At 40.9% G+C, this 22,846-nt stretch overlaps 2 protein-coding genes across 3 annotated transcripts in view; both read right to left on the bottom strand.

The window, feature by feature from the left end:
- The window catches only part of LOC138945973 (uncharacterized), a 61,419-nt gene extending 39,052 nt beyond the window's left edge, over window positions 1-22,367 (bottom strand). Inside the window, exons 1-4 of one of the 2 annotated variants that reach the window (XM_070317504.1) lie at window positions 22,060-22,367; window positions 12,273-12,409; window positions 11,455-11,671; window positions 10,999-11,150 (exon numbers count right to left, since the gene is read on the bottom strand). In XM_070317504.1, the coding sequence (XP_070173605.1) occupies window positions 10,999-11,150; window positions 11,455-11,671; window positions 12,273-12,409; window positions 22,060-22,117 (564 nt within the window). In that variant the 5' untranslated portion in view covers window positions 22,118-22,367. The remainder of the gene's footprint in view (window positions 1-10,998; window positions 11,151-11,454; window positions 11,672-12,272; window positions 12,410-22,059) is intronic. The other variant, XM_070317506.1, reaches the window with a different exon arrangement.
- LOC138945979 (fibrinogen C domain-containing protein 1-like) lies at window positions 118-9,919 on the bottom strand. Its single transcript, XM_070317513.1, has 5 exons — window positions 8,674-9,919; window positions 8,024-8,148; window positions 5,416-5,512; window positions 4,327-4,494; window positions 118-1,415 (listed from the first exon to the last, which is right to left on the bottom strand). Exons 1-5 carry the CDS (start codon window positions 9,854-9,856, stop codon window positions 1,159-1,161), a joined length of 1,830 nt encoding a protein of 609 aa, XP_070173614.1. The 5' UTR covers window positions 9,857-9,919; the 3' UTR covers window positions 118-1,158.
- Window positions 22,368-22,846: the final 479 nt, after the last annotated feature.

Below are 22,846 nucleotides of genomic sequence, written 5' to 3'. Positions count from 1 at the left end.
CACACACACACGTACACACACACACACACACACACACACACACACGTGTGTGTGCGCGCGCAAGCACGTTTCTTGAACAGCAAAATTCTTACAAATACACAGTTTTTCATATAGCCATTACTGCTTTTTCCAAACTAGGAAATTTTTAATTGCCAAACATTAGAAACCAAACCAAACATTAAACTTGTTACATTTGCAAACCATAACAACCCGACATTGTACACGTGAACTGCTTAAACATAAGACAGCGACAACACAAAGCGCTGTTGTAATTATGACAAAATTATGCATATTGCACCTGGTACGAGCGATATCTGAAAGAAACAGACGGCAGATCTAACATAATGATAAAGGAGTGTTAGTGTGAGTGGTATGGTTAATCTACAAGTACTGCAGTCCATGCGTCCATGCGATATATGAAAGAAACAGTCGGCAGATCAAACATAATGATAAAGTAGTGTTAGTGTGAGTGGAATGATTAATCTACAAGTATTGCAGTCCATGAGACAAACTACTTCTTCTTCTTCTTCAGCGTTCCAAAATTGTCTGGTTACGTGTGAGCTCGTTTGCCCATTTGGGTTCCCCACACTATACTCTGAGAGCATAGTCAGCTCACTCCGCTTTTGTTGAGTAGGCATGCTGGGTATTTTCGTGTTTCCATAACCCACCGAACTCTGACATGGATTACAGGATCTTTTCCGTGCGTACTTGGTCTTGTGCGTGCACACACGAAGGGGATTAGGTCACTAACAGGTCTGCACATAAGTTGACCTGGGAGATCGGAAAAATCTCCACTCTTAACCCACCAGGCGGCAGCGACCGGGATTCGAACTCACGACCTCCCGATTAGGAGGCCGACGTCTTACCACCACGCCAATGCGCCCGTCCATGAGACAAACTGATTTTAGACAAAAAAGATTATATTTATTCTCTTTACGATTAGAAAATTGTGGAGTGTGGGGGTGGGTGAGTAGACCCCCTATTAATCTGCATGTTATAAACAGGACAAAAGAGAGAAACAAGTGAGATAAAGATAAACAAAAGGCAAAAGGCACACACACACGTACACATCAATTATAAAAGAATGAAACAATAAAAACAACATGTTTCCATTAGTGACCAATTTTGCCGCAAAAGTAGATTGCTCCCAGTGTCGCTCTACATGATAGGCCTGATCTTCATCTCTGTGAACTTCATGGAGTAGGCGTTACTGCCTCCAAAGGTTATCCAGCTCACCCCGTCAAAGTTAGGAGCACTGCTGTTGGTCTTGTAGTCACCGTTCAGGTTGGAGCGGTGGCAGTACTGGTACCACCAGGCGCCGTGGTAACGTTGTGCACAGTTTGGCTTTAACCACGGGTCGTGGTCTCTGTCCTTGGTGCTGAACTCACGATCACGTTGATAGTACAGGCTGTCACCTGGGGATGGACAGTCAGGGTGGTCAGTGTGTGCGTGTGTGCGTGTGGGTGTGGGTGGAGGCGTGTGTGCGTGCGTGGGTGAGTGGGTGTGTGTTTTGTTTGTTTGGTTGGTTTGGTGTGTGTCTGTGTGTCTTTGTGTGTGTGTGTGGTTGTGGTTGTGTGTGTGTGTCTGTGTGTGTGTGTGTGTGTGTAAGTGTTAGGAAACGCTGCCGTTGCTGAACTTTGGTTCGGTTTTGTGTGTTGCATGTAGTTGACTTGTTTGTACTTTGTGGGAAAGTACCGATATTATATTTTGTAAACACAATATTTATGTTTGGACGAGAATGCAGGTGAACTTTCTAGTCCTGTCAAAACAAGTTGTTTACCACGTTGTTTTGAGTCGTGGGTTCGTGGCGTTCGCTCGGATTAAGTGCGTCGGCGCTTTTGATGTACGTCACTGAGAACGTCACTATTCTAGTCCATGGGCAGTTCATCTAATTTTATCATGTATCATGTTCGGTCTGGAATATTCTCGAGATTGAGTATTTACTATATAGGCCAGCGCGATTTGTATATTAAAAGCTTCTACTTTGAGTTCTGCTACGATGTGCAGTTGTATGTATGGAATGCTAAATAAATCCTCGAACTCAATTTGACGAGTTGTTTTCTGCTGCTGCGAAGACGGGCGACGTAGAATAAAAGAACACAACTATACGGCATTTGTGGCATTAGACAAGGATGTCCGTTCTCACCGATGGCATTTATTATTGGTCTGAAATTTCTGGCTATACGATTTAGGCAGAGCAATGAAGTAAAAGGCCCTAATGTAACTTGTGGAAATATTTTAAAAATTCTATTATACGCCGATGATATCACTTTGTTTTTGAGAGACGCGGATGACGTTACAATGGTTCTACAGATTATAGACGTATTTTGGGAGGTGTCAGGCTTGTGCTTGAATAAGCTAAAGTCTGAAGCAATGGGAATTGAATCAAGTAAAAATATCAATTTTAATTTTGAGGTAAAATGTGTTCGGCAGATTAAAATATTAGGAGTAAACTTTAACAGCGAGAAAAGCGCATCCGAAATTGAACTAAACTGGTCAAGTAAAATTGATAAAATTAAGCAAAGCATCTTTACTTGGGAAAAAAGGAACCTGGGCATTCCTGGAAAAATTTGCATTATCAAAACTTTTCTGCTCTCGCAGTTAGTTTATTTAATGCAATCTATTTGTATCCCTGACAAAGTGCTGCAGGAAATAAACACAATATTATATCGTTTTTTGTGGAGGAAAAAAGACTGTAATAAAAAAGCTTTTGAAAAAGTAAAAAGAGTTGTTTTAAATAGCAGTACCGAAAAGGGTGGTATTGATATGATAGACGTCAAAACGATGCAAAACTCCTTCTTATGTCAATGGTTAAGCAAACTCTCATCTGGCAACCTTTCATGCAAATGGACATGGATCCCAAACAAATATTTTGAAGGGTTCGGTTGTGGCTTTGCCTGCTTTACTACAGCTATTCGACCGTCTAAGTTTAAGGGAATTGGAAGAATAAAATCGATATTTTGGACAGCTGTTGCTCGAACATGGTTAGAACATAATACAATTTCTCAGAACGATTGCGTGCAAGACAACTGCTTATGGAACAATCCATATAAGTTATCAAAATAACGTTCTGTATTATGAGAACAGGGCCCGGTCAGGCATTACGTATGTAGGAGACATGTTAGGTAATCACGGTATCAAGTCCTATCCCGCTATCCAAGCAAGTGTTTACGCTTCACCTGGCCTCTACTTGGAATATATTGTAGTTCGATCAGCAGTATCTGAATATATTAAGAAAAGCAATTATGATCCTAACCAACCTGTATTGAATAGACAAAACAATCTTCTTTTCAATAAAAACGAGTATTAAAAGTGCCAGGCAATTCCGTGAATACATTGTTGAAGAAAAGTACATTACCCCGAGATCTATCAACTTCTGGCGTGATATGTTTGGCATTAATGTCGACCAGTCACATTGGAACCTGGCCAAAAATGTAACCCAAGAATCCAGATTAAGAGAGCTGCACTGGAAAATAGAGATGCCCTTTCTGTCCAACCGAAATAGATTACGTTGAACATTTTTTTGTTAATTGTAAGAAAATAAAAGTGCTATGGAGATACGTTGAACAAATTATTTATGAGAAATATAAAATAAGAATAGTCTTTGGAGTAGAACATATTTTGTGTGGTTATATTAATGGTGCTGACTCAATAAAATGCAAATATATAAATCACTTGATTTTGATAGGAAAGATGTGCATAAGCAAATATAGATACGGAACTCCCACTGATATTATAATAATGTTTGACAAAGAGAAACAAATACGAAACGTAGAATAGTGTATCATATGTACTTCTTTTCTGGCTTCCCTCACCGCCTCCTCTTTCTTTCGTTTCGCTAAAAGGAGAACGGCACCGGGGTAAAGGGGGAACTTACATTGTTACACTAAACACCACTTGTATGAAAAGAGAACTGTTACGAAGAAAACTTTAGCACGCTTACAATTTGCTTTTCCTCTTACTTATTGTGATTGTTACTATGTTAACTCCATTATGACACCGCCACAAACAACACTTAAGTCAACCCAAACACAGACATATGTAAGACAATAACCAACATTAAAGATGCAAGATTTTGTCCATTGTAGAAAACACACACACACAAACACACACACACACACACACACACACACACACTCATACATACATACACAGACATACACACACACAGAATGACACAGGGAGACACCCAAACAGACAGACAAAGACAAACAGAGACATTAAAGAGACGGATAGAAAGAGATATGATTGAGGGTCACACACACTGTTTGCTTCTCAAATGCCCCGTGTTTTGTGTATTGAGTCGTCCCATTGTCAGGCACGTACCAGCGTTTCCTCCAGTGAAGTTGTCATAGCGCAGAGTAAAGTTGTGAGAAACGTCGTCCACGTGAAAGCCGCTGTATGTCGCATTCCCTTTGGTTCCGTCCCACTTGCGCAAGTCGACACGCAACTCGTACCTCTGTGAGGTGGTCAGCTTGTGCAGCTTGTCCAGTCCTGCACCGGGAAAACACACACACACACACACACACACACACACACACACACACGCGCGCGCGCGCGCGCGCGTTACAATAGTTCATATAAAGACACATCATCACAACGAACGTTTACCAGGGATTAATACCTCTTTCAAAATAGGTCCTGTGATTGTAATTGATTGGACGGATACCACATTCAATTACCCAACCCTCGTTTATCTGATTGTTGGCATGTCATCATATTCAACATTTTGAATCATAAAGTCTGTCGGATTGATTCATCAAATTTGTCCCACTTGTTTCAACACACTCTCAAAATATCACAGGGAAAAAAAATAGTATTAGCCAAATCTATTGTTTTGATCATTCGGCGTCCGAATACACAAAGTGAAAGAAACAATACCCTGTGAAACGACTTGAGTGACACCGAGTGCAATTCCCGCATAAATCGATGCAGGCGTTTCAGTGCCTTTTGTCATCATATCCCCCCCCCCCCCCACACACACACACACACATATACACACACACATACACACCATACACACCTCACACACACACACCATACACATACACACCATACACACACAGACACACAGACACACACACCAGGGCCGGACTAGGCGAAGAGGAGGGGGGGGGGGTTGCCAGTGGTGGTCCAAGCTGATGGGTAGGTCATATTCTGAGATAGGAAAATGGTCGCTCCTTGCATGAAACGGCATAAAATAAACAATGATAAAAAATGTTTTAAATAAGTGAGGTACATGTTTAGGCTAGGGGGGGGGGGTTGCGCAACCCCCATAACCCCCCGGTAGTCCGGCCCTGCACACCCACACACACACACACCATACACAAACACACACACACACACACACACACACACACACACACACACACACACACACATAAAAACCACTTTTAAAGATAACAAATAACGAACCTAGCCAGAAGTTGCCCTCCGGGTCACCAAACCCATAGCGATATTCCGTCCAATCCCGGTAGAAGTCCACAGAGGTGTCTTGTCTTCTCTGGAAGACCTGCAAACAAAGAGCGGTATTAGTGAGTTGACGCTTGCGTGCATGGGTGTGTGTGTATAGGTGTGTTGCATGGGTGTGCGTGCATGGGTGTGCGTGCATGGGAGTGCGTGCACGTATTTGCGAGTTCGTTAGGAGTATCCCATGAACTGTTTCTCTTTGACCCTCGTTCAACTCCTGTGTGCAAGTAAAATCGTTATTACGACAAATTTCTCACCCCAATTGAAGCATTAATTCCTGCGTCATTTCATTCACACTGTATATGCCATTTAAAGGATTTGACTTGACTATCTGGAAAACCCTTCAGATTAAACAGTTCTTTTACATGGATCACGTGACCGCCGCGCAAGTAAAGGTATCCCCAAAATCGACATGAAAATAACGGAAGCGGCCAAATAAAAATCGATGAAAAATCGTAGTAGACACTACATGGCAACTGTTACATACGAAGGGGGAAGTCAAATCAATGATCTACCGAGAACACTATGTTTCGTTTAGCTAGCTTGCGTATTTTCCGTGTTATGAAATTCCTACTGCTGCAGGTGTCAAACGTATGAGCGGACAAAACCCAGACTTTTTGTGTTAATGATGAGGGGTACCATGACCAAAAGCGCTGAATATTACTTATGACTTGGTTGATTTCTTTAAAACCTTCAAGAATCGTTTGCCTTCATACCAGACGTACTTCAAATCATTTGTGGAAAAATACAGGTACTTGTTGAGATGGGACAGGGAAGAGCTGAGTCGGTAGAGGTGCTGGCTTCAAAACCAGTTGTCGCTATTGGTTTGGGTTCGATCCCCACGTTCGTCGAGGGCTTTATTTGTGCAGTCAAATTTGTGCAAACTCTCTTCGGTGTCGAAAAACTCCCGTGTGCACGCACGCACGCGATAAAAAACCAAGTTCACAACGAAAATCTTAGGACTTAGAAACGTGAATACACGCATGAAGGAAAAAGAAGAAAACAAAGAAACGGGTAGCGCCGTACTGTGGCAGCTCGCTGTCCCCAGTGAGAAAGCAGTCTGAATTGCAATGAGCGCAACATACAGGACTATAAGAAATCTTATATTTATACTGATGTAATGTTCCGAACAAAGTTTTAAAGCACGTCATTGGAGTATATACTTAGGGTAAGGGCTCCTAATATGGACCAGCTCCTAATATGGACCACCTTCTGTTCTGACAAACTAACGGCGCTAGAGCGCTCAAAAACGTTTTATTCGCTGTATTCACCCTCTCTGGATAACTTGCACATGTCAAAACAGTTGCGAAAACACAAATCTGAAAACCGTTAGGCTTTTTCTTTTTTTTCTCACTTTTGGCAGCGTTCACTCTAAATTTGCCACCTAAAACGGACTTGTTTCTGTCCACAGCCAAAGCTTTTATCACACAAAAATTGCTATGTATGACAGCTAAAACCGTATTTGTTACATTTTAGCAGTGTTGACCCTGAGTTTCTACTGCAAACAAAAAATAATAGCAAAATCTCAAAGTATGTGCGAGTCCCCTAATATGGACCACCTTCAACAAATCGAAGAAAATAAAATCTAAAGGCTATTTTCATTAATTCATTAAGAAGCCTGCTGGAAATAACCGATAACACTCTGCCTATAACTAGCCCTCGAGATTTAAAAAACATGCAACAAAAAGTCTTCTTTTCGTGGAACTGGAAGTTGATAATTTCACTTATTTTCACTCTGTTTTTGATAAGCTTCTTTAGTTTCCTGGTGTGCTTCAAATAATGCTCTCATCAACCTTAAACAGATAAATGTAGAGCATATTTTGATTAGGCTGACTTGTACACTAAGTTGTATCATGTTATTTTGAAGTATAGGGGACTTTTTACAGTGATTCGTGAAGGCCGCTTTACTGGTCCATATTAGGCGCCCAGGCTCCTAATATGGACCCTTTGTGATTTTTTCTGTATTTAATTTTTGCTGAATGTCTATCAAAGCTATTTCACTCTAATTAGGCCTAACGGTTAACCTAAGAGAGAAGGACTACCAAACACAAAATGAAACTTCTTCGCAAGAAAACAAGCTAGTTATCAGCGTGAAACAAAACGTGGTCCATATTAGGAACCCTTCCCCTACGTTAAATAAAATCACGTAATAGCTTTAAAACTGTTATGACGTGCTTTAAAACTTTTATGACGAGTACTTCGCATGTCTACAGACAAATTATTAATACAAATACTGCCAACGTTTCCTTTGCATGTAACCACCGATTTGAATTTGCTATTCATGCATGCATACTCACTCACCACAAACGCAAGTACCAACGCAACCCAAACCCCCATCCCCAACCCCAACTGCCATTCACACACACACACCCACACACACACACACACACACACACACATACACACACACACACCAACACACACATACACACACACACACCAACACACACGAACACACACCCACACACACACACACACACACACACACACACATACACACACACACACCAACACACACGAACACACACACACACACACACACACACACACATACAATCCATCCTCCGTTGTCCGTGGTCTGATCACAGTAGACAGTGATTGGATCTCCTGAGATGTAGACTGTGCGGATTGCGCTTTGTGGATCGAGTTTCAACCAGTCCAAACAGTTTGAATCATTTCCTGAAAATTACATTAGACAAAAAATACCCCTGTTCAGTGACGATAGTGTAACCATTCCACGAAACAAACGTACGCGGGATCTCCTGAACGTAGAAAAAAAATGTCACTGTTCAATGACAATAATATAACCATTCAACGAACCGAGGGGATCGCATCCCCCGACCGCACAAAAAGACAAGAAGAAGAAGAAGAAGAAGAAGAAGAAGAAGTGCCCGATTCACCTTCTGTGATGGGAAACCACGCAGCCAGGTTCGCCGCCGACAAGCAGACAAACATACTAACCAATTAAATCGATGGTAATTTTGAAACTATTTCAATCCAAATCTTTGTATCTGCTTGAGCAACGAGACCGTGCCAAATAGCGTTGTGAAGAAAATGGACAAGGCCCTCTCATTTAATCTTTTAAACAAAACTCAGGAGGCAAAAGAAAGCCAAAAAGACAACAATTCTACTAGAACATCAAATCTTTTAAATCAATAATGGTATCTTACTTCGTGTTAAATCTCTTTCGTATTGTGCACTCACTTTCTGTCAATGGGACCTTGACAGTCTTAGTCAGTGTAGATAACTGTGTGGTCAGATTGAGAAGGCCAGCTTTCAGCTCTCCTATGATTCCCTTCTGGTGTTGAAGAAGATTCGCCTGGTCCTTGTTTGCTTGCATCACCTCAACATGTTCAGCTTTCATTTCTGAAATGGTTCCAATCTGTTTCGAGATGTGCATCGCCTGGTGTTGAACAAGATTCGCCTGGTCCTTGTTTGCTTGCATCACCTCAACAAGTTCAGCTTTCATTTCTGCCTTGGTTCCATTCTGTTTCGAGATGTGCATCGCCTGGTGTTGAAGAAGATTCGCCTGGTTCTTGTTCACTTGCACCATGTCTTGTATGGTTCCATTCTGTTGCGAGATCTGCATCGCCTGGTGTTGAAGAAGATTCGCCTGGTCCTTGTTCACTTGCACCATGTCTTGGATGGTTCCATTCTGTTGCGAGATCTGCATCGTCTGGTGTCGAAGAAGATTCGCCTGGTCCTTGTTCACTTGCACCATGTCTTGGATGGTTCCATTCTGTTGCGAGATCTGCATCGTCTGGTGTTGAAGAAGATTCGCCTGGTCCTTGTTTGCTTGCATCACCTCAACAAGTTCAGCTTTCATTTCTGCCATGGTTCCATTCTGTTTCGAGATGTGCATCGCCTGGTGTTGAAGAAGATTCGCCTGGTCCTTGTTCACTTGCACCATATCTTCTATGGTTCCATTCTGTTTCGAGATGTGCATCGCCTGGTGTTGAAGAAGATTCGCCTGGTCCTTGTTTGCTTGCATCACCTCAACAAGTTCAGCTTTCATTTCTGCCATGGTTCCATTCTGTTTCGAGATCTGCATCGCCTGGTGTTTAAGAAGGTTCTCCTTGTGTTGAAGAAGATTCGCCTGGTCCTTGTTCACTTGCACCATGTCTTGGATGGTTCCATTCTGTTTCGAGATCTGCATCGCCTGGTGTTTAAGAAGGTTCTCCTTGTGTTGAAGAAGATTCGCCTGGTCCTTGTTCACTTGCACCATATCTTCTATGGTTCCATTCTGTTTCGAGATCTGCATCGCCTGGTGTTTAAGAAGGTTCTCCTTGTGTTGAAGAAGATTCGCCTGGTCCTTGTTTGCTTGCATCACCACAACAAGTTTAGCTTTCATGTCTGCCATGGTTCCATTCTGTTTCGAGATCTGCATCGCCTGGTGTTTAAGAAGGTTCTCCTTGTGTTGAAGAAGATTCGCCTGGTCCTTGTTTGCTTGCACCACATCTTGTATGGTTCCATTCTGTTTCGAGATCTGCATCGTCTGGTGTTTAAGAAGGTTCTCCTTGTGTTGAAGAAGATTCGCCTGGTCCTTGTTTGCTTGCATCACCTCAACAAGTTTAGCTTTCATTTCTGCCATGGTTCCATTCTGTTGCGAGATCTGCATCGCCTGGTGTTTAAGAAGGTTCTCCTTGTGTTGAAGAAGATTCGCCTGGTCCTTGTTCACTTGCATCATGTCTTGTATGGTTCCATTCTGTTGCGAGATCTGCATCGTCTGGTCCTTGTTCACTTGCATCATGTCTTCTATGGTTCCATTCTGTTGCGAGATCTGCATCGACTGGTCTTTGTTCACTAGCATCACGTCTTCTATGGTTTCATTCTGTTGCGAGATCTGCATCACCTGGTGTTCAAGAAGGTTCGCCTGGTCCTTTTTCTCCTGCTCTAGCTCCCTCTGGCGGGCCTCACAGAACAACAAAATGGCGTCCTTGTCGTCCACGTAGAGCTGGGCTGCAGCGTTCAGCGGGGAGGTAGCAGTCAGACAGCGGACAGCGGGGGCGGAGGGGGGCAGACGACAGGAATAGTTACCTCCCTGGACAGGGCTGGGCACAGACAGGACGAACGTGCCATTGTCCTGGTAGCTGCTGTTTCTCACCTCACCTGATGGCGTCTGTTAGACAATCAATATTCAACATCTAGAGAATTGAGAGAAAATTAATGATAATATGAAGTAGACAACAAGTAAGGAACGACAATGCAGAAGCAAGTGGTGAAATAGAAAATTGAAAGCATGCACTGTCCTCACAGAGATAAAGTTGACGTTCTGTCGATTGAGGTCGTGCTGTACGTGTGTCCACTGTCAAAACTAAATGCTTCAGTTGTAATACAACTGAGTTTGTGATTGTGACAGACAAAAACATGATATAGTAATACAAACATACAGACAGACAGGTCACACACGCACATACACACACACACACACATACATACATACATACATACATACATACATACATACATACATACACACACAAACGCACATACACACACACACACACACACACACACACACACACATACCTTCCAGGCGACATCTTGAACAGGGGGTTGACCAAGGTCCACGAATTGACCACAATGTAGCTGCAGTGTCCAGTCCTGTGTGACGTCATCTCGAACTGCGTCACTCAGTGTGACGTAGAAGGAGCCATCTTGCGCAGCTGCCAGGGGTAAGTCTGCAACGAACAGTGAATGTGCTAAATGATATGGCCGCGTTCACAGTACATTATTACCTACGAACATTTGTTTGTACTTTTCCGGCCACAGTTGATCCCCGAGTGATACAGTGGCTCCTTGAAATGAAATAGTCCTAATTGTTTTTCCAATCATAAAATCTGTACATACATAAAATAATAATGCAAATTGACAATTGTAGCAATCATACTGCTTTACGCTATTGTATCTTCATCAACGCTTGTAGGTAGTTGATGCTCATTATAGAAAGCCATCAGTGACTGATCACACCAAAAAGCAAATTACCGGTAACAGACAGCGTCACCGTCCTCTCAGCAAAAACAAGCTCGGACGACTTTGCTTGCTGAAGCAGCACTCGCACAGAATAGTTGCCGGAATCCTGAGGTCTGGCGAAGCGTACAGACAGTCCCGCGTTGGCGAGAAAACCTAAACGAACGGTGTCCACCGCGTAGAAATGTGTGCTTTGGTAGGTTGCTATGATTGTCTTTTCCTTGTCCGGTGCCTGGAGAAAATATTGCCTGATCAATTTATTGTAATACATTGACAGTGAGAGAGAGAGAGAGAGAGAGAGAGAGAGAGAGAGAGAGAGAGAGAGAGAGAGAGAGTGAGAGAGAAAGAGAAAGTGAGAGTGAGATAGAGAGAGTGAGAGAGTGAGAGAGAGGAGGAGATAGAGAGAGAGAGAGAAAGTGAGAGATAGAGAGAGAGAGAGAGAAAGTGAGAGAGAGAGAGAAAGTGAGAGATAGAGAGAGAGTGAGAGATAGAGAGAGAGAGAGAGAGAGAAAGAGAGAGAGACTGACAGAATGTCTTGGAAAAATATATATATAAGTATTTCGAACCGTAAGTTAATGAAGCTGACGAAGCAGGTTAAAGCGGAACACGTTATACCCTTTCCCCGAACTCTATATGACATCAATGTAAACAGTCTTGTTTTCTTCTTTTCTTTTGAAAAACTGAATCAGCTTGTTTTAGGAAATATATCAAATTTTAATCGTGAAATAACTTCTGTACAATTGAGCCTGTAGTTAGTTACCTGTTTCCATCACTCACAAATGGTTTGTGTTGTATCAAAGTTTTGCTAAAATATTGAAGCTAATTCGGCGAACCTGAAAGCTCCACGCAGTGTTGACAATAGTCTCACTTCCCGTCAAGATAGACCAAGGGAAGGACGCTTTGCCTCCTAGACATGCCGTCATCTTCGCCTTGTCTTCAGAGCCTCCGTCCCACTGATACGCCTCCAGCGCTGTACAGTGATAAGGCGTCTCAGGTACTCCAAATAAACTTGGCCAAAAAATGATTGCAACAAATTTCAAACACAAATTAAAGCATTAATTCCCGTGTCATGTCATGTCAGTTATAGCCGTTCACTTAACCTTCAGGAACGCCTTTTGGAATACGCAAGGTAGCAAAACAAAACAATCTGTTCAGGGTAGATAATTGGTTTGACCTTCTTCTCGTATGTCAAAGTTGTAACGTTTTGCCTGTTGTGATTTTTTGTCGATTTTTCATTCGGCTCTTCCGTTTTTGTCTGGTCGATTTGAGGGTACCCTTACTTGAGCCGGCGGCGGTCCCGTGATCCCTGTACAAGAAATATTTAATCCAAAAGATAATCCTGAAGGTTCAGTAAACGGCCGTAATTGGCATGTAAAGTTTTAATGAAATGACACGGGGATAAATGCTTTAATTTGGGTTTGCTATACTTTTTTGGCCAAGTTTACAATGCATGTATTCACACCATGGTAACAATTTTGTCACGTCTGAAGGTTGACTAACTTACAGTGCTATAGAATGATGGTTTTGAGGAAGGAATGTAATGGGACTATGATACTGCTTTTGCGAGTTTATGAATCAGTTTTATCAATAACGTTTTAGTATGATGCGAGAGGATTGCGCAACCAAAAAATAAAATAAAATCTTTATTTGAAGATAGAATTGAGATGCTTGCATGAATCATATATAAATGACAACGTGAAAGATAGGTTGGAGAGATGAAATAAAATAAAATCTTTATTTGAAGATGGAATTGAGATACGTGCATGAATCATATACAAATGACAACGTGAAAAATAGGTGGGAGAGAGATGAAAATTTCATTCGTCAGTTTCATGTCAAAACATTGGGAAAAAAATTATCCTCTTAAAAAGAGCTTTGGTGATGAAGTAGAATTAGTGTTTCAAACAGAAGGAATGATATATTTACAGTTGAACACGTTGATTTTCATTAATTTGGTGAAAATTTGTTTTACTATTTATTTTTCAAAAGTATAATTCTCTGCACAAGTGAATGAGTGTCTTGGAAATGTGCAAAGTTGAGAATATAATTCGTGGTAATTTTATTCGTGTTTTTAATAATTAGTTTTGTATTGTAAATTGTAAAAAAAGTTGAAAAGATTGATGCGAATGTTCAGCACATTTTGAATAAAAATGATTTGAATGATGTGTGTCTCATACCGATGAATGACGGGCGCAGTGGCCCAGTGGTAATACGCCGATTTTTTTAATTGACACCTGACGTTTTTGTCAGATCGAATTTTGGGGTATCCTTACCTCGGCGGCGGTCACGTGATACCAATAACGGTAATCTTTGATCCGAAGAGTGTCCCAGATTACCAAGTGAAGGGCCTTTAATGGCATATAAAGTTTCAATGAAATGAGACGGCAATGAATGTTTTAGTTGGGGTACAAAAATGGGTGCAATTTTGATTTGTTCAGTTTAGTATGTACCCAACAACTGCAGGTGTGAGGTTTATAATCAACTGATCACCCTTTAGAATTCTTTTTACATTTAGTCAAGTTTTGACTAAATGTTTTAACATAGAGGGGGAATCGAGACGAGGGTCGTGGTGTATGTGTGTGTGTGTGTCAGTGTGTGTGTGTGTGTGTGTGTGTGTGTGTGTGTGTGTGTGTGTGTGTGTGTGTGTGTGTGTGTGTGTGTGTGTGTGTGTGTGTGTGTGTGTGTGTGTAGAGCGATTCAGAGTAAACTACTGGACCGATCTTTATGAAATTTTACATGAGAGTTCCTGGGTATGATATCCCCAGATGTTTTTCTTTTTGTTCAATAAATGTCTTTTATGACGTCATATCCGGCTTTTTGTAAAAGTTGAGGCGGCACTGTCACACCTTCATTTTTAAATCAAATTGATTGAAATTTTGGCCAAGCCATCTTCGACGAAGGCCGGACTTTGGTATTGCATTTCAGCATGAAGGCTTAAAAATTAATTAATGGCTTTGGTCATTAAAAATCGTAATTAAAATTATTTTTGTATAAAACGATCCAAAGTTACTTTTATTTTATTCTTTATCATGTTCTGATTCCAAAAACATATAAATATGTTATAATCGGATTAAAAACAAGCTCTGAAAATTAAAAATATAAAAATTATCATTAAAATTACATTTTCGAAATCGTTTTAAAAACAATTTCATCTTTTTCCTTGTCGGTTCCTGATTCCAAAAACATAGATATGATATGTTTGGATTAAAAACACGCTCAGAAAGTTAAAACGAAGAGACGTACAGTAAAGCGTGCTATGCAGCGCAGCGCAACCGCTACCGCGTCAAACAGGCTCGTCACTTTCACTGCCTTTTGCACTAGCGGCGGACTACGGTCATTGTGAAAAAATGCAGTGCGTTCAGTTTCATTCTGTGAGTTCCACAGCTTGACTAAATGTAGTAATTTCGCCTTACGCGACTTGTTTTGTTCTATTGCCACCAGGAGATGAATGGAGAGTAAAGCACAGATTTTGTTATTGTGACAGGGAGACTACCGTCGCCCTTCACAGCAGACTCTGCAGAGTTGTTCGCCTCAGAAGTTGCGAGCTATTTATAGCTCGCAAGGCAACACCTGTGGATTGTAGAGTTCTGTTTGTGATGGGGTCTGGCGGTTTTTGTCTCTTTGTATGTTCATGGATTCCTTTGCGAATGCATAACAGATATTATAGGGCTTAGAAATAAGCTCTAAAATTCTCAATCCTGTTTGATTGGACTTCGCCTTCAAAGGTGATTGGTGTTTCGGCACTCGGTTACATTATGAGAAATTTTATTTTAACAATTTAAATGAAAATTGTGTTTTGTTTGGTTATTTTAGGGAACATTTGAGTTATCAGACATATTTATAATAATAATAATAATAAATGAGCATTTATATAGCGCAACATCATAACTTTACAATTATGCTCTTTGCGCTTGACACATTTAAATTTAAAACACAGTTATACAAGCATTTACATCTACATTCATAGTCAGCAACGCTTAATTAAAAGCATACACCATCAAACATACATTACAAAAGATTCTTCCACTAACTAAGTAATACAAACATGAATAAAATAGGTAGTGAAAACAAGAAAATACCACCTGAATACCCTTAATAAAACAGAACATGTTAACAATATTTCCTAAATTATTGTATTTCTTAACAAAAATTCCCATTGAAAAATTCAAATATGGAAAGGGTTATATTCTCCAGAGATGAGTACCAGGGGAAACCATGTTACAAAGGTGATATGTCTTTAATGAACTAAGAAAGTCTTCTCATCGGTTCTTTTTATCGCCCACCTAACGTAACCGTACCGTACTGGGACCTTATTAAAGAAAGCATTCAACTTGCGAACGATACCATGAAAAAAATCATTGTCCTTGGCGACTTTAACTACGACTTTTTCAACGTGCCGACACCGCACCTAGTAGACATTCTACATTTATTCCAACTGCATCAGATTGTGAACATGCCAACCAGAATTACGAACAACAGTAGCACCTGTCTGGACCTGATTTTAACTCAAACACTCCATTTAGTAAAGAGCGTCGACGTACTGGCACCCATATGCAGTCAGTGACCATAGCGTACCATGTGTTATTCATAATACAGCAAAGACCCAGCAGCCATTTAAAAGAACTATATATAATTATGACAGATTAAACGTAGAACATTTTTGTCTAGATTTATCAGATGTAAATTGGAATGAAATTATCGGAAACAACTCTATCGATGATTGCGCCGATATTTTTTCAGTTACTCTTATGAACATCGCCAAACAGCATATGCCTGTCCGAACGATAACAGTTAGCCCTAAAGACGCGCCGTGGATAAACGCTGATACATTGTCACTCATAACTACACGAAAGTGGATTCATGCCAAAGCAAAGAGAACAAACTTACCAGAAGATTGGCAAATATTTCGCGAGGTACGAAATTACGTAACCGACAAGAAAAGAGAACGGATAACAGACTATTACAATGAAATGGATTCGAAAATATGTAACTGACAATATAAATAAAAAAGATTGGTGGAAAATTGTAAAAAGGTTTATGGACAAGAAAGGAATTGGTTCTGATGAAATACCACCTATTGAGCATAACGGTAACATTTATTATGATAATGAAAGAAAGGCAAACGTTTTTAACGACTTTTTTGTACAGCAAGCCACTCTGAATAATGTAACTGATGACCTGCCAATTGTTCCTTTCCTTGATTGTGAATTGAGCGAGATAAATCTGTCCGTCGAAGAGGTGATTAACATTATAAAAAGTCTTGATATTAGTCTTCTTCTTCTTCTTCTGCGTTCGATGTTAAAATATATTAATATATATATTGATATTAGTAAAGCATGCGGCCCAGATCACGTACATAATATGCTACTTAAAGCAGCAATCAGTATTATTTCACCATCGCTTACAGCGCTGTTTAATCGTTGCCTGAAAGAAGGACAACACCCTATATTACGGAAACATGCACATGTTACTCCTATATTTAAAAAAGGATCCAAAATGAGTTGTTTGAATTATAGACCTATATCTCTGTTAAGCTGTGTGGGGAAAGTTTGAAAAGTGTGTCCACAACCATATCTTTAATTTTGTGAAGTTGAATAACATAATAACGCCTGTGCAATCTGGTTTTATACCAGGTGACTCGACTGTAAACCAGTTACTCTGCACCTACAATGATCTATGTACAGCTGCTGATAAGGGACTCTCAACACAAGCCATTTTTTTGGATATGTCAAAAGCCTTTGACCGTGTGTGGCACAAAGGCCTATTGTACAAATTAGAGGCCATTGGCATAAGAGGACGCTTATTACGTTGGATTAGAAGTTATTTAAATGATCGATTACAGAGCGTTGTTGTAAAAGGACACATGTCGGCCCCACAGACTGTACCAGCTGGAGTTCCCCAGGGATCTGTGCTGGGGCCACTAATGTTTTTTTATGTATATAAACGATATTGTCTTAAATGTTCAATCCACTGTTAAATTGTTCGCAGATGACACAAGCATGTACCTATCAATGAACGATTCCCAATTGCGTAAAGACATTTTGAACTCGGATTTACAGGAATTAAGTAGATGGGCCAACGACTGGAAGGTAAAATTTGATAATGAAAAAACTGAGCTGCTAAACTTTAAACGACGTGATTGCTATTTTGATTGTTTGACATTTAATGACATTGATGTTCAGGACACTGCCAATGTCACGTTTCAATATCACAATAAGGTGATTATGAACGGTTAGTTACTTCTAACTAACTAACCACACCACGATCCACTCTCGCAGTCATACAAATAAATAGAATCAACAAAAGTATAAGTTTCAGACGCCTGTTTATGTAATATCACGCCACCTCCCTCGAGACTTCACTCCAAAAGATGTTCTTTTTACGTTCAAACGTAAACACAAGTGGTCACTGACAAAAATGCCAGTTAAAGTACAGAAAATAATAATAACACGATGATCCCGTGTATAGTTAGGAAATATAGCTGTCTGCCTTAAAGTGCTAGCTCATACAGGTGTCATACACCCCACGTCGTCACCACTCGAGTATAATCATAAATATTACAGATGACTCGGTGGTAAGAAGGGTGCAAAAGACATGGTGCAACTTAGCTTTTTGCCACTGAGTGGGCGGTCCGTAATTAGTCTGTAGTCTCCACAACACTGCTCCCGCGTTGCATGTAGTGCCGGCTAGCGTGGCAACGGAAGCAGGGAACAGTGGAGACATCAGGCGCCTCACTCAGTCGCTGAAGGTTTGTTTGTTTGTTTGCTTAACACCAAGCCGACCACGAAGGGCCATATCAGGGCGGTGCTGCTTTGACATATGTGACCCTCCACCACGGAATGAGTCGCATGTCACCTTTGCATGATTTTTATATTTTTACATTTTCCTAAAGAGTTTTTTATGCTCTATCCAGTGGTGAAAACCGTTTTAGATAAGAGCGAAAACTGTTTGAGTTACAAGCCTGTGACTAAGGTGACCCTCACACTGTTACCAGACACTCCCCGGACTTATATTAAGCCTAGCGCAGAACCGCGCGAGGTGACATGCGACTCATTTCGTGGTGGAGGGTCACATATAACGTGCGCCACACACAAGACAGAAGTCGCAGCACAGGCTTCATGTCTCACCCAGTCACATTATTCTGACACCGGACCAACCAGTCCTAGCACTAACCCCATAATGCCAGACGCCAGGCGGAGCAGCCACTAGATTGTCAATTTTAAAGTCTTAGGTATGACCCGGCCGGGGTTCGAACCCACGACCTCCCGATCACGGGGCGGACGCCTTACCACCAGGCCAACCGTGCCGGTAGTCGCTGAAGGTCCTCCCCGTAGTCGACCAGAAATATGTAGAAGACGCGTAGATGGGCAGGACGACGACAGCGACAGCAACCACCAAGACACCAGTACACCAGGTTAGCAGGTTAATGTTGACAGTAGTACGTCGGCCGTGGTACCGTGGACAGGTTATGTAGACCGTCGTACCGTAGACAGTATTAATAAGCTGCAACAAAAAGCATTGGTGCACTAAACATGCCACGCAACCCTTCACACACCACCTTTAAACATGTCACCTTGACATACTTCATCGAGCACGTGGGCCTGCACAAACGAACTTTTACAACAACAAATCAGCCATTTTCCTTCCTTCTCTCCATATCTGCAAAAAACCATATACAGGTTAGTATTTTAGCGTCCCAAAGAGCAAATTATGCGCTAACCTGGAGAGAACAACAGAGAGTATTTCATTCCACAAACACAGACTCGTCAACAGCGTTAAATAATGATTTATTACCTCAACAGCCTAATGTAGGTAGCTCTCTTTTAAGCGAATCCGCTTCCTTTTGAATGACCCCCGTTCGTCAACGGGAATACAGCCATTCTTCCTCTTGCGCTGAATCCTTATGCGGTGAAAATCCCTTCCCCGCACAGCGAAGAAACCTTGACGCCCCGACAGTCAGCCAGCATGTAAACAAAGAGAAAGTGGTCTTTAATGGAAATTCCTTGAAGCCCAACTGGCAAGCAGCACGGCACGTTGAAATACAGAGCAGCAGTCAACGCGTTGAAGACCATCAAACTTGTAGGAAAAATAAGACACCGACTGTTCTCTCTAGCCGCTGAGTTTCGAGTGTGTAGTTAACATGTCTCACACAGACAACCTTGACAAAATCACGTGACTCACCTTGTCACGTTCCAAGTTCAGCTATCGCCAGTTTTGCCCTGACAGCAGATATCACCCACGTGAAATCCGTGCAACACGAAATACCCGTGTTCGCTATGCTCTGTCAGCTAAAACCCAGCCGTTGACAGAAAGCACAGGCGCTTTCTATCGCATTCGAGGAAGGCACCCCACAGAGTGACCCTTTCTCGATCCATGTCACTAAATCGTGACAGCCAACCACAAACACTTGGGCGGTTTTTTTACAAAATGATTGTAAGTGGAATGTTCATATTAACAGTATTGCAAGTAAAGTAATGTTATTGACTAATTGTTTGAGATTTTATTAGCACAGGTTTAGTAGAAAATCTTTAGAAACTATGTATAAATCCTACGTATCACCACACTTTGACTACGCCGATGTCGTCTGGGACAGTTGTACAGAAGTTTTATCTAACATTCTGGAACAGCTCCATCTCGAGGCCTTAAGGGTAATTGTCGGAGCAGTTAAAGGAACAAGCCACCAAAAATTATATGACGAATCAGGCTTCAGTAGTTTAAAACTAAGACGGGAAAAACATAAATTAATTTTGTTTCATAAAATGGTACATGGGAAATGTTCTCAGAACGTGGCTGATTGATTGCCTCCTCTTGGCTCGACTGTGAACCCCTATCATAGACGAAACCCACTTGAACGGGTCGTACCACCACACAGAACTGAATTGTATGATAAGTCATTTGTTCCCAGCAGTACCCGAACATGGAATTCTCTACCAGATAATATCAAATTAACAAAATCAATTAGCCAGTTTAAACAGTTTTAATGTCGTTCAGATAGTAAAGTTCCTCCTCAATATTATTATGGCAAGAGAAAAGACGGAATTTCACACTGCAGACTAAGATTAGAAATGAGCGATTTAAATGATGATATGGTGAAACGCCACTTAAGTGATAACCCGACTTGTCAGTGCGGATATCGAAATAAAAATGTTGAACATTATTTATTATTTTGTAGTAATTACGATGATGTCCGAAGACTAACTATCCACACTTTACCGAATTATCATCAAAATGTACAATGTTTATTGTTTGGTCTGCTAAACCTACGTTTTACCAAAAACATTGAAATATTCGAAAAGGTACATAGAGGTTAAGTGATAGATTTTGATTACCCTGTGGTCACCATTTCAAAGATCCAGTATTTGATTATTGGCAGGTCATGCTGTTTTACGTTTTTACTGAAGTTCAAGTTTTGAGTGAATCTTTTTTATTAAAGGTTTTTCTGTGTATTCACATGACTAACCTCAGCTTAATTAGTTTGTACGACAATGTAAATGAAATTTTTGCTGCTGCTGAAGCATTGATCTAGCAAGTCTACGAAAGTATCTCATCGTCTCTCTGACACCCCTCCCCCCCCCTCCTCCCTCTGGATCTCCCCGATATTGCAGTCCTTCCCGTCCTCTGTCACATCCTCTAATTCTTTTGCTGCATTTGTTCCTCTTTTGTGTGTGTGTGTGTGTGTGTGTGTGTGTGTGTGTGTGTGTGTGTGTGTGTGTGTGTGTGTGTGTGTGTGTGTGTGTGTGTGTGTGTGTGTGTGTGTGTGTGTGTAAAAATTGTATCGTGTCTGTCTTGCGTTCTCATAAGGGTATAAGTGATTCTATGACCTTGACATAACGTCAAATAACAATTCCTATCTAGATGTACATATTTATAACCACACTTAATATAAGCTTAGCTTGTTGTGTGGCCACAAATGTTTATATCGTAAATACATGCCACCCTGTATTTCATTAATAAAATCTTGTTTAAAAAAAAAATGAACTAAGACATTTTAACAACGGCTTGATACAAATTGATTTCATTAATAAATACTGGTGCCATTTTTATTCTTGGCCTACAGAGAAAGAATACAAATATTCTTGTACATTTTGTTCGTCTACATTCAGTAAATGACAATGGTTTCAAAGTACATCCCATTTCTCAAATGGAAACCCAAAAGTTGTGACATGGATTTGAATACCAACAAAAAAAATTTTAAGAACACAAAAATATGTTCTTTGTTTTTTTGTTGAAAGTTTGTATCATTATCTAACTGAAGTATTACCGAAAAAAGTGAAGAGAATACATTCCAGTTGTCATTTTATATACGTAATAATCATTTAAAGGACTAGAAATGCATGTCACAAAATTGTACAAAGCTCCGAAGAATAGCCCGAACAAAAAATAATTCGGGTACATGTATATTATTGGACTGAATATTACAAGGGAATTTATGAGACAGCAAAACAACGAAAGAAAGACAAGGCCAAACAAACATGCGTTGAAGCAGCCTGCATGCACATGAAGTCCCCAAAAATGTAAGAGGAATAAGAATAAATTCAATTAGACACGGATAGGGTGCTCAAATATATTCATTAACAAATGATCAACTCCGGTACAATTCATGCCCACTGTGATACTCACCGCTTAACGCCACCACAAACAGCACAACACCGATCATCCGGAAACGAGCTGACGCCATGGTCAGAGGATCATCCGAGTAGAGGAGGATACCTTCTTCTTCTTCTTCTTCTTCTCCGTTCCCTCACGGAGAGCCCGAATGCCGGCGTGTCTTCGTGCTAGATTATTTATAGGTTCATGGAAAGCAGAATAACGGTTGCAAGAACTGGCAACAAAGTTGAGTTCAACAAGATCTGAGACATAGATAGCACACTTTCGGCACGACTGTTTCAAGCTCCTCTGATCGCAAGAAGACGCCAGGGGGTGCGAGGAGTGCGGGAGGGGGGGTGACAGCAGTGCAAGAGCCCACTTTCAAACACACACACACACACACGCACACACACACACGCACACACACGCTGAATTACCTTGCAACTTAAATAAAATAAAGCAGGATTACTGATACTGAGATAAGTGCAGACATACTGTAGTTCACGCTCTAGGATGGTTCAGATCTCCCATAGCACAATATTTGTTGTCGTTACTTTATCTCACTCTACTCTTTTGCTCTGTTTGCAGTTCAGATCAGTTTGTTTCTATTGTATTATATGTGTTCCATTTTTATTGGTAAAATTTAACGTTGCTGAGAGAGCCCGAATGGCAGCGTATCTTCTGGCTACATTATTTATGGATCACAAGTTCATGAAAAACAGAATCACGGTTGTAGGTATCAACTGTTCCGACGTCTGTTGCAACAAGAACTGGCAACATAGTTAAGTTCAACAAGATATGAGACATTGGCACACTTTTG

This window comes from Littorina saxatilis, linkage group LG13 (genome assembly GCF_037325665.1).
Source record: "Littorina saxatilis isolate snail1 linkage group LG13, US_GU_Lsax_2.0, whole genome shotgun sequence".
Taxonomy (NCBI): Eukaryota; Metazoa; Mollusca; class Gastropoda; order Littorinimorpha; family Littorinidae; genus Littorina; species Littorina saxatilis.
This window is presented reverse-complemented; position numbering and strand designations above follow the sequence as displayed.

Bases quoted from the DNA above. Each gene is read 5' to 3' on its own strand.
- LOC138945979 (XM_070317513.1), bottom strand. From the start codon at position 9,856: ATGCAGATCTCGAAACAGAATGGAACCATGGCAGACATGAAAGCTAAA. The intron at 5,513-8,023 runs GTATGTGTGTGT...CTTTGTTTGCAG, and splicing joins CGGACAACGGAGGATGGATT to GTCTTCCAGAGAAGACAAGA. The intron at 1,416-4,326 runs GTACGTGCCTGA...GTCCATCCCCAG, and splicing joins CTTCACTGGAGGAAACGCTG to GTGACAGCCTGTACTATCAA.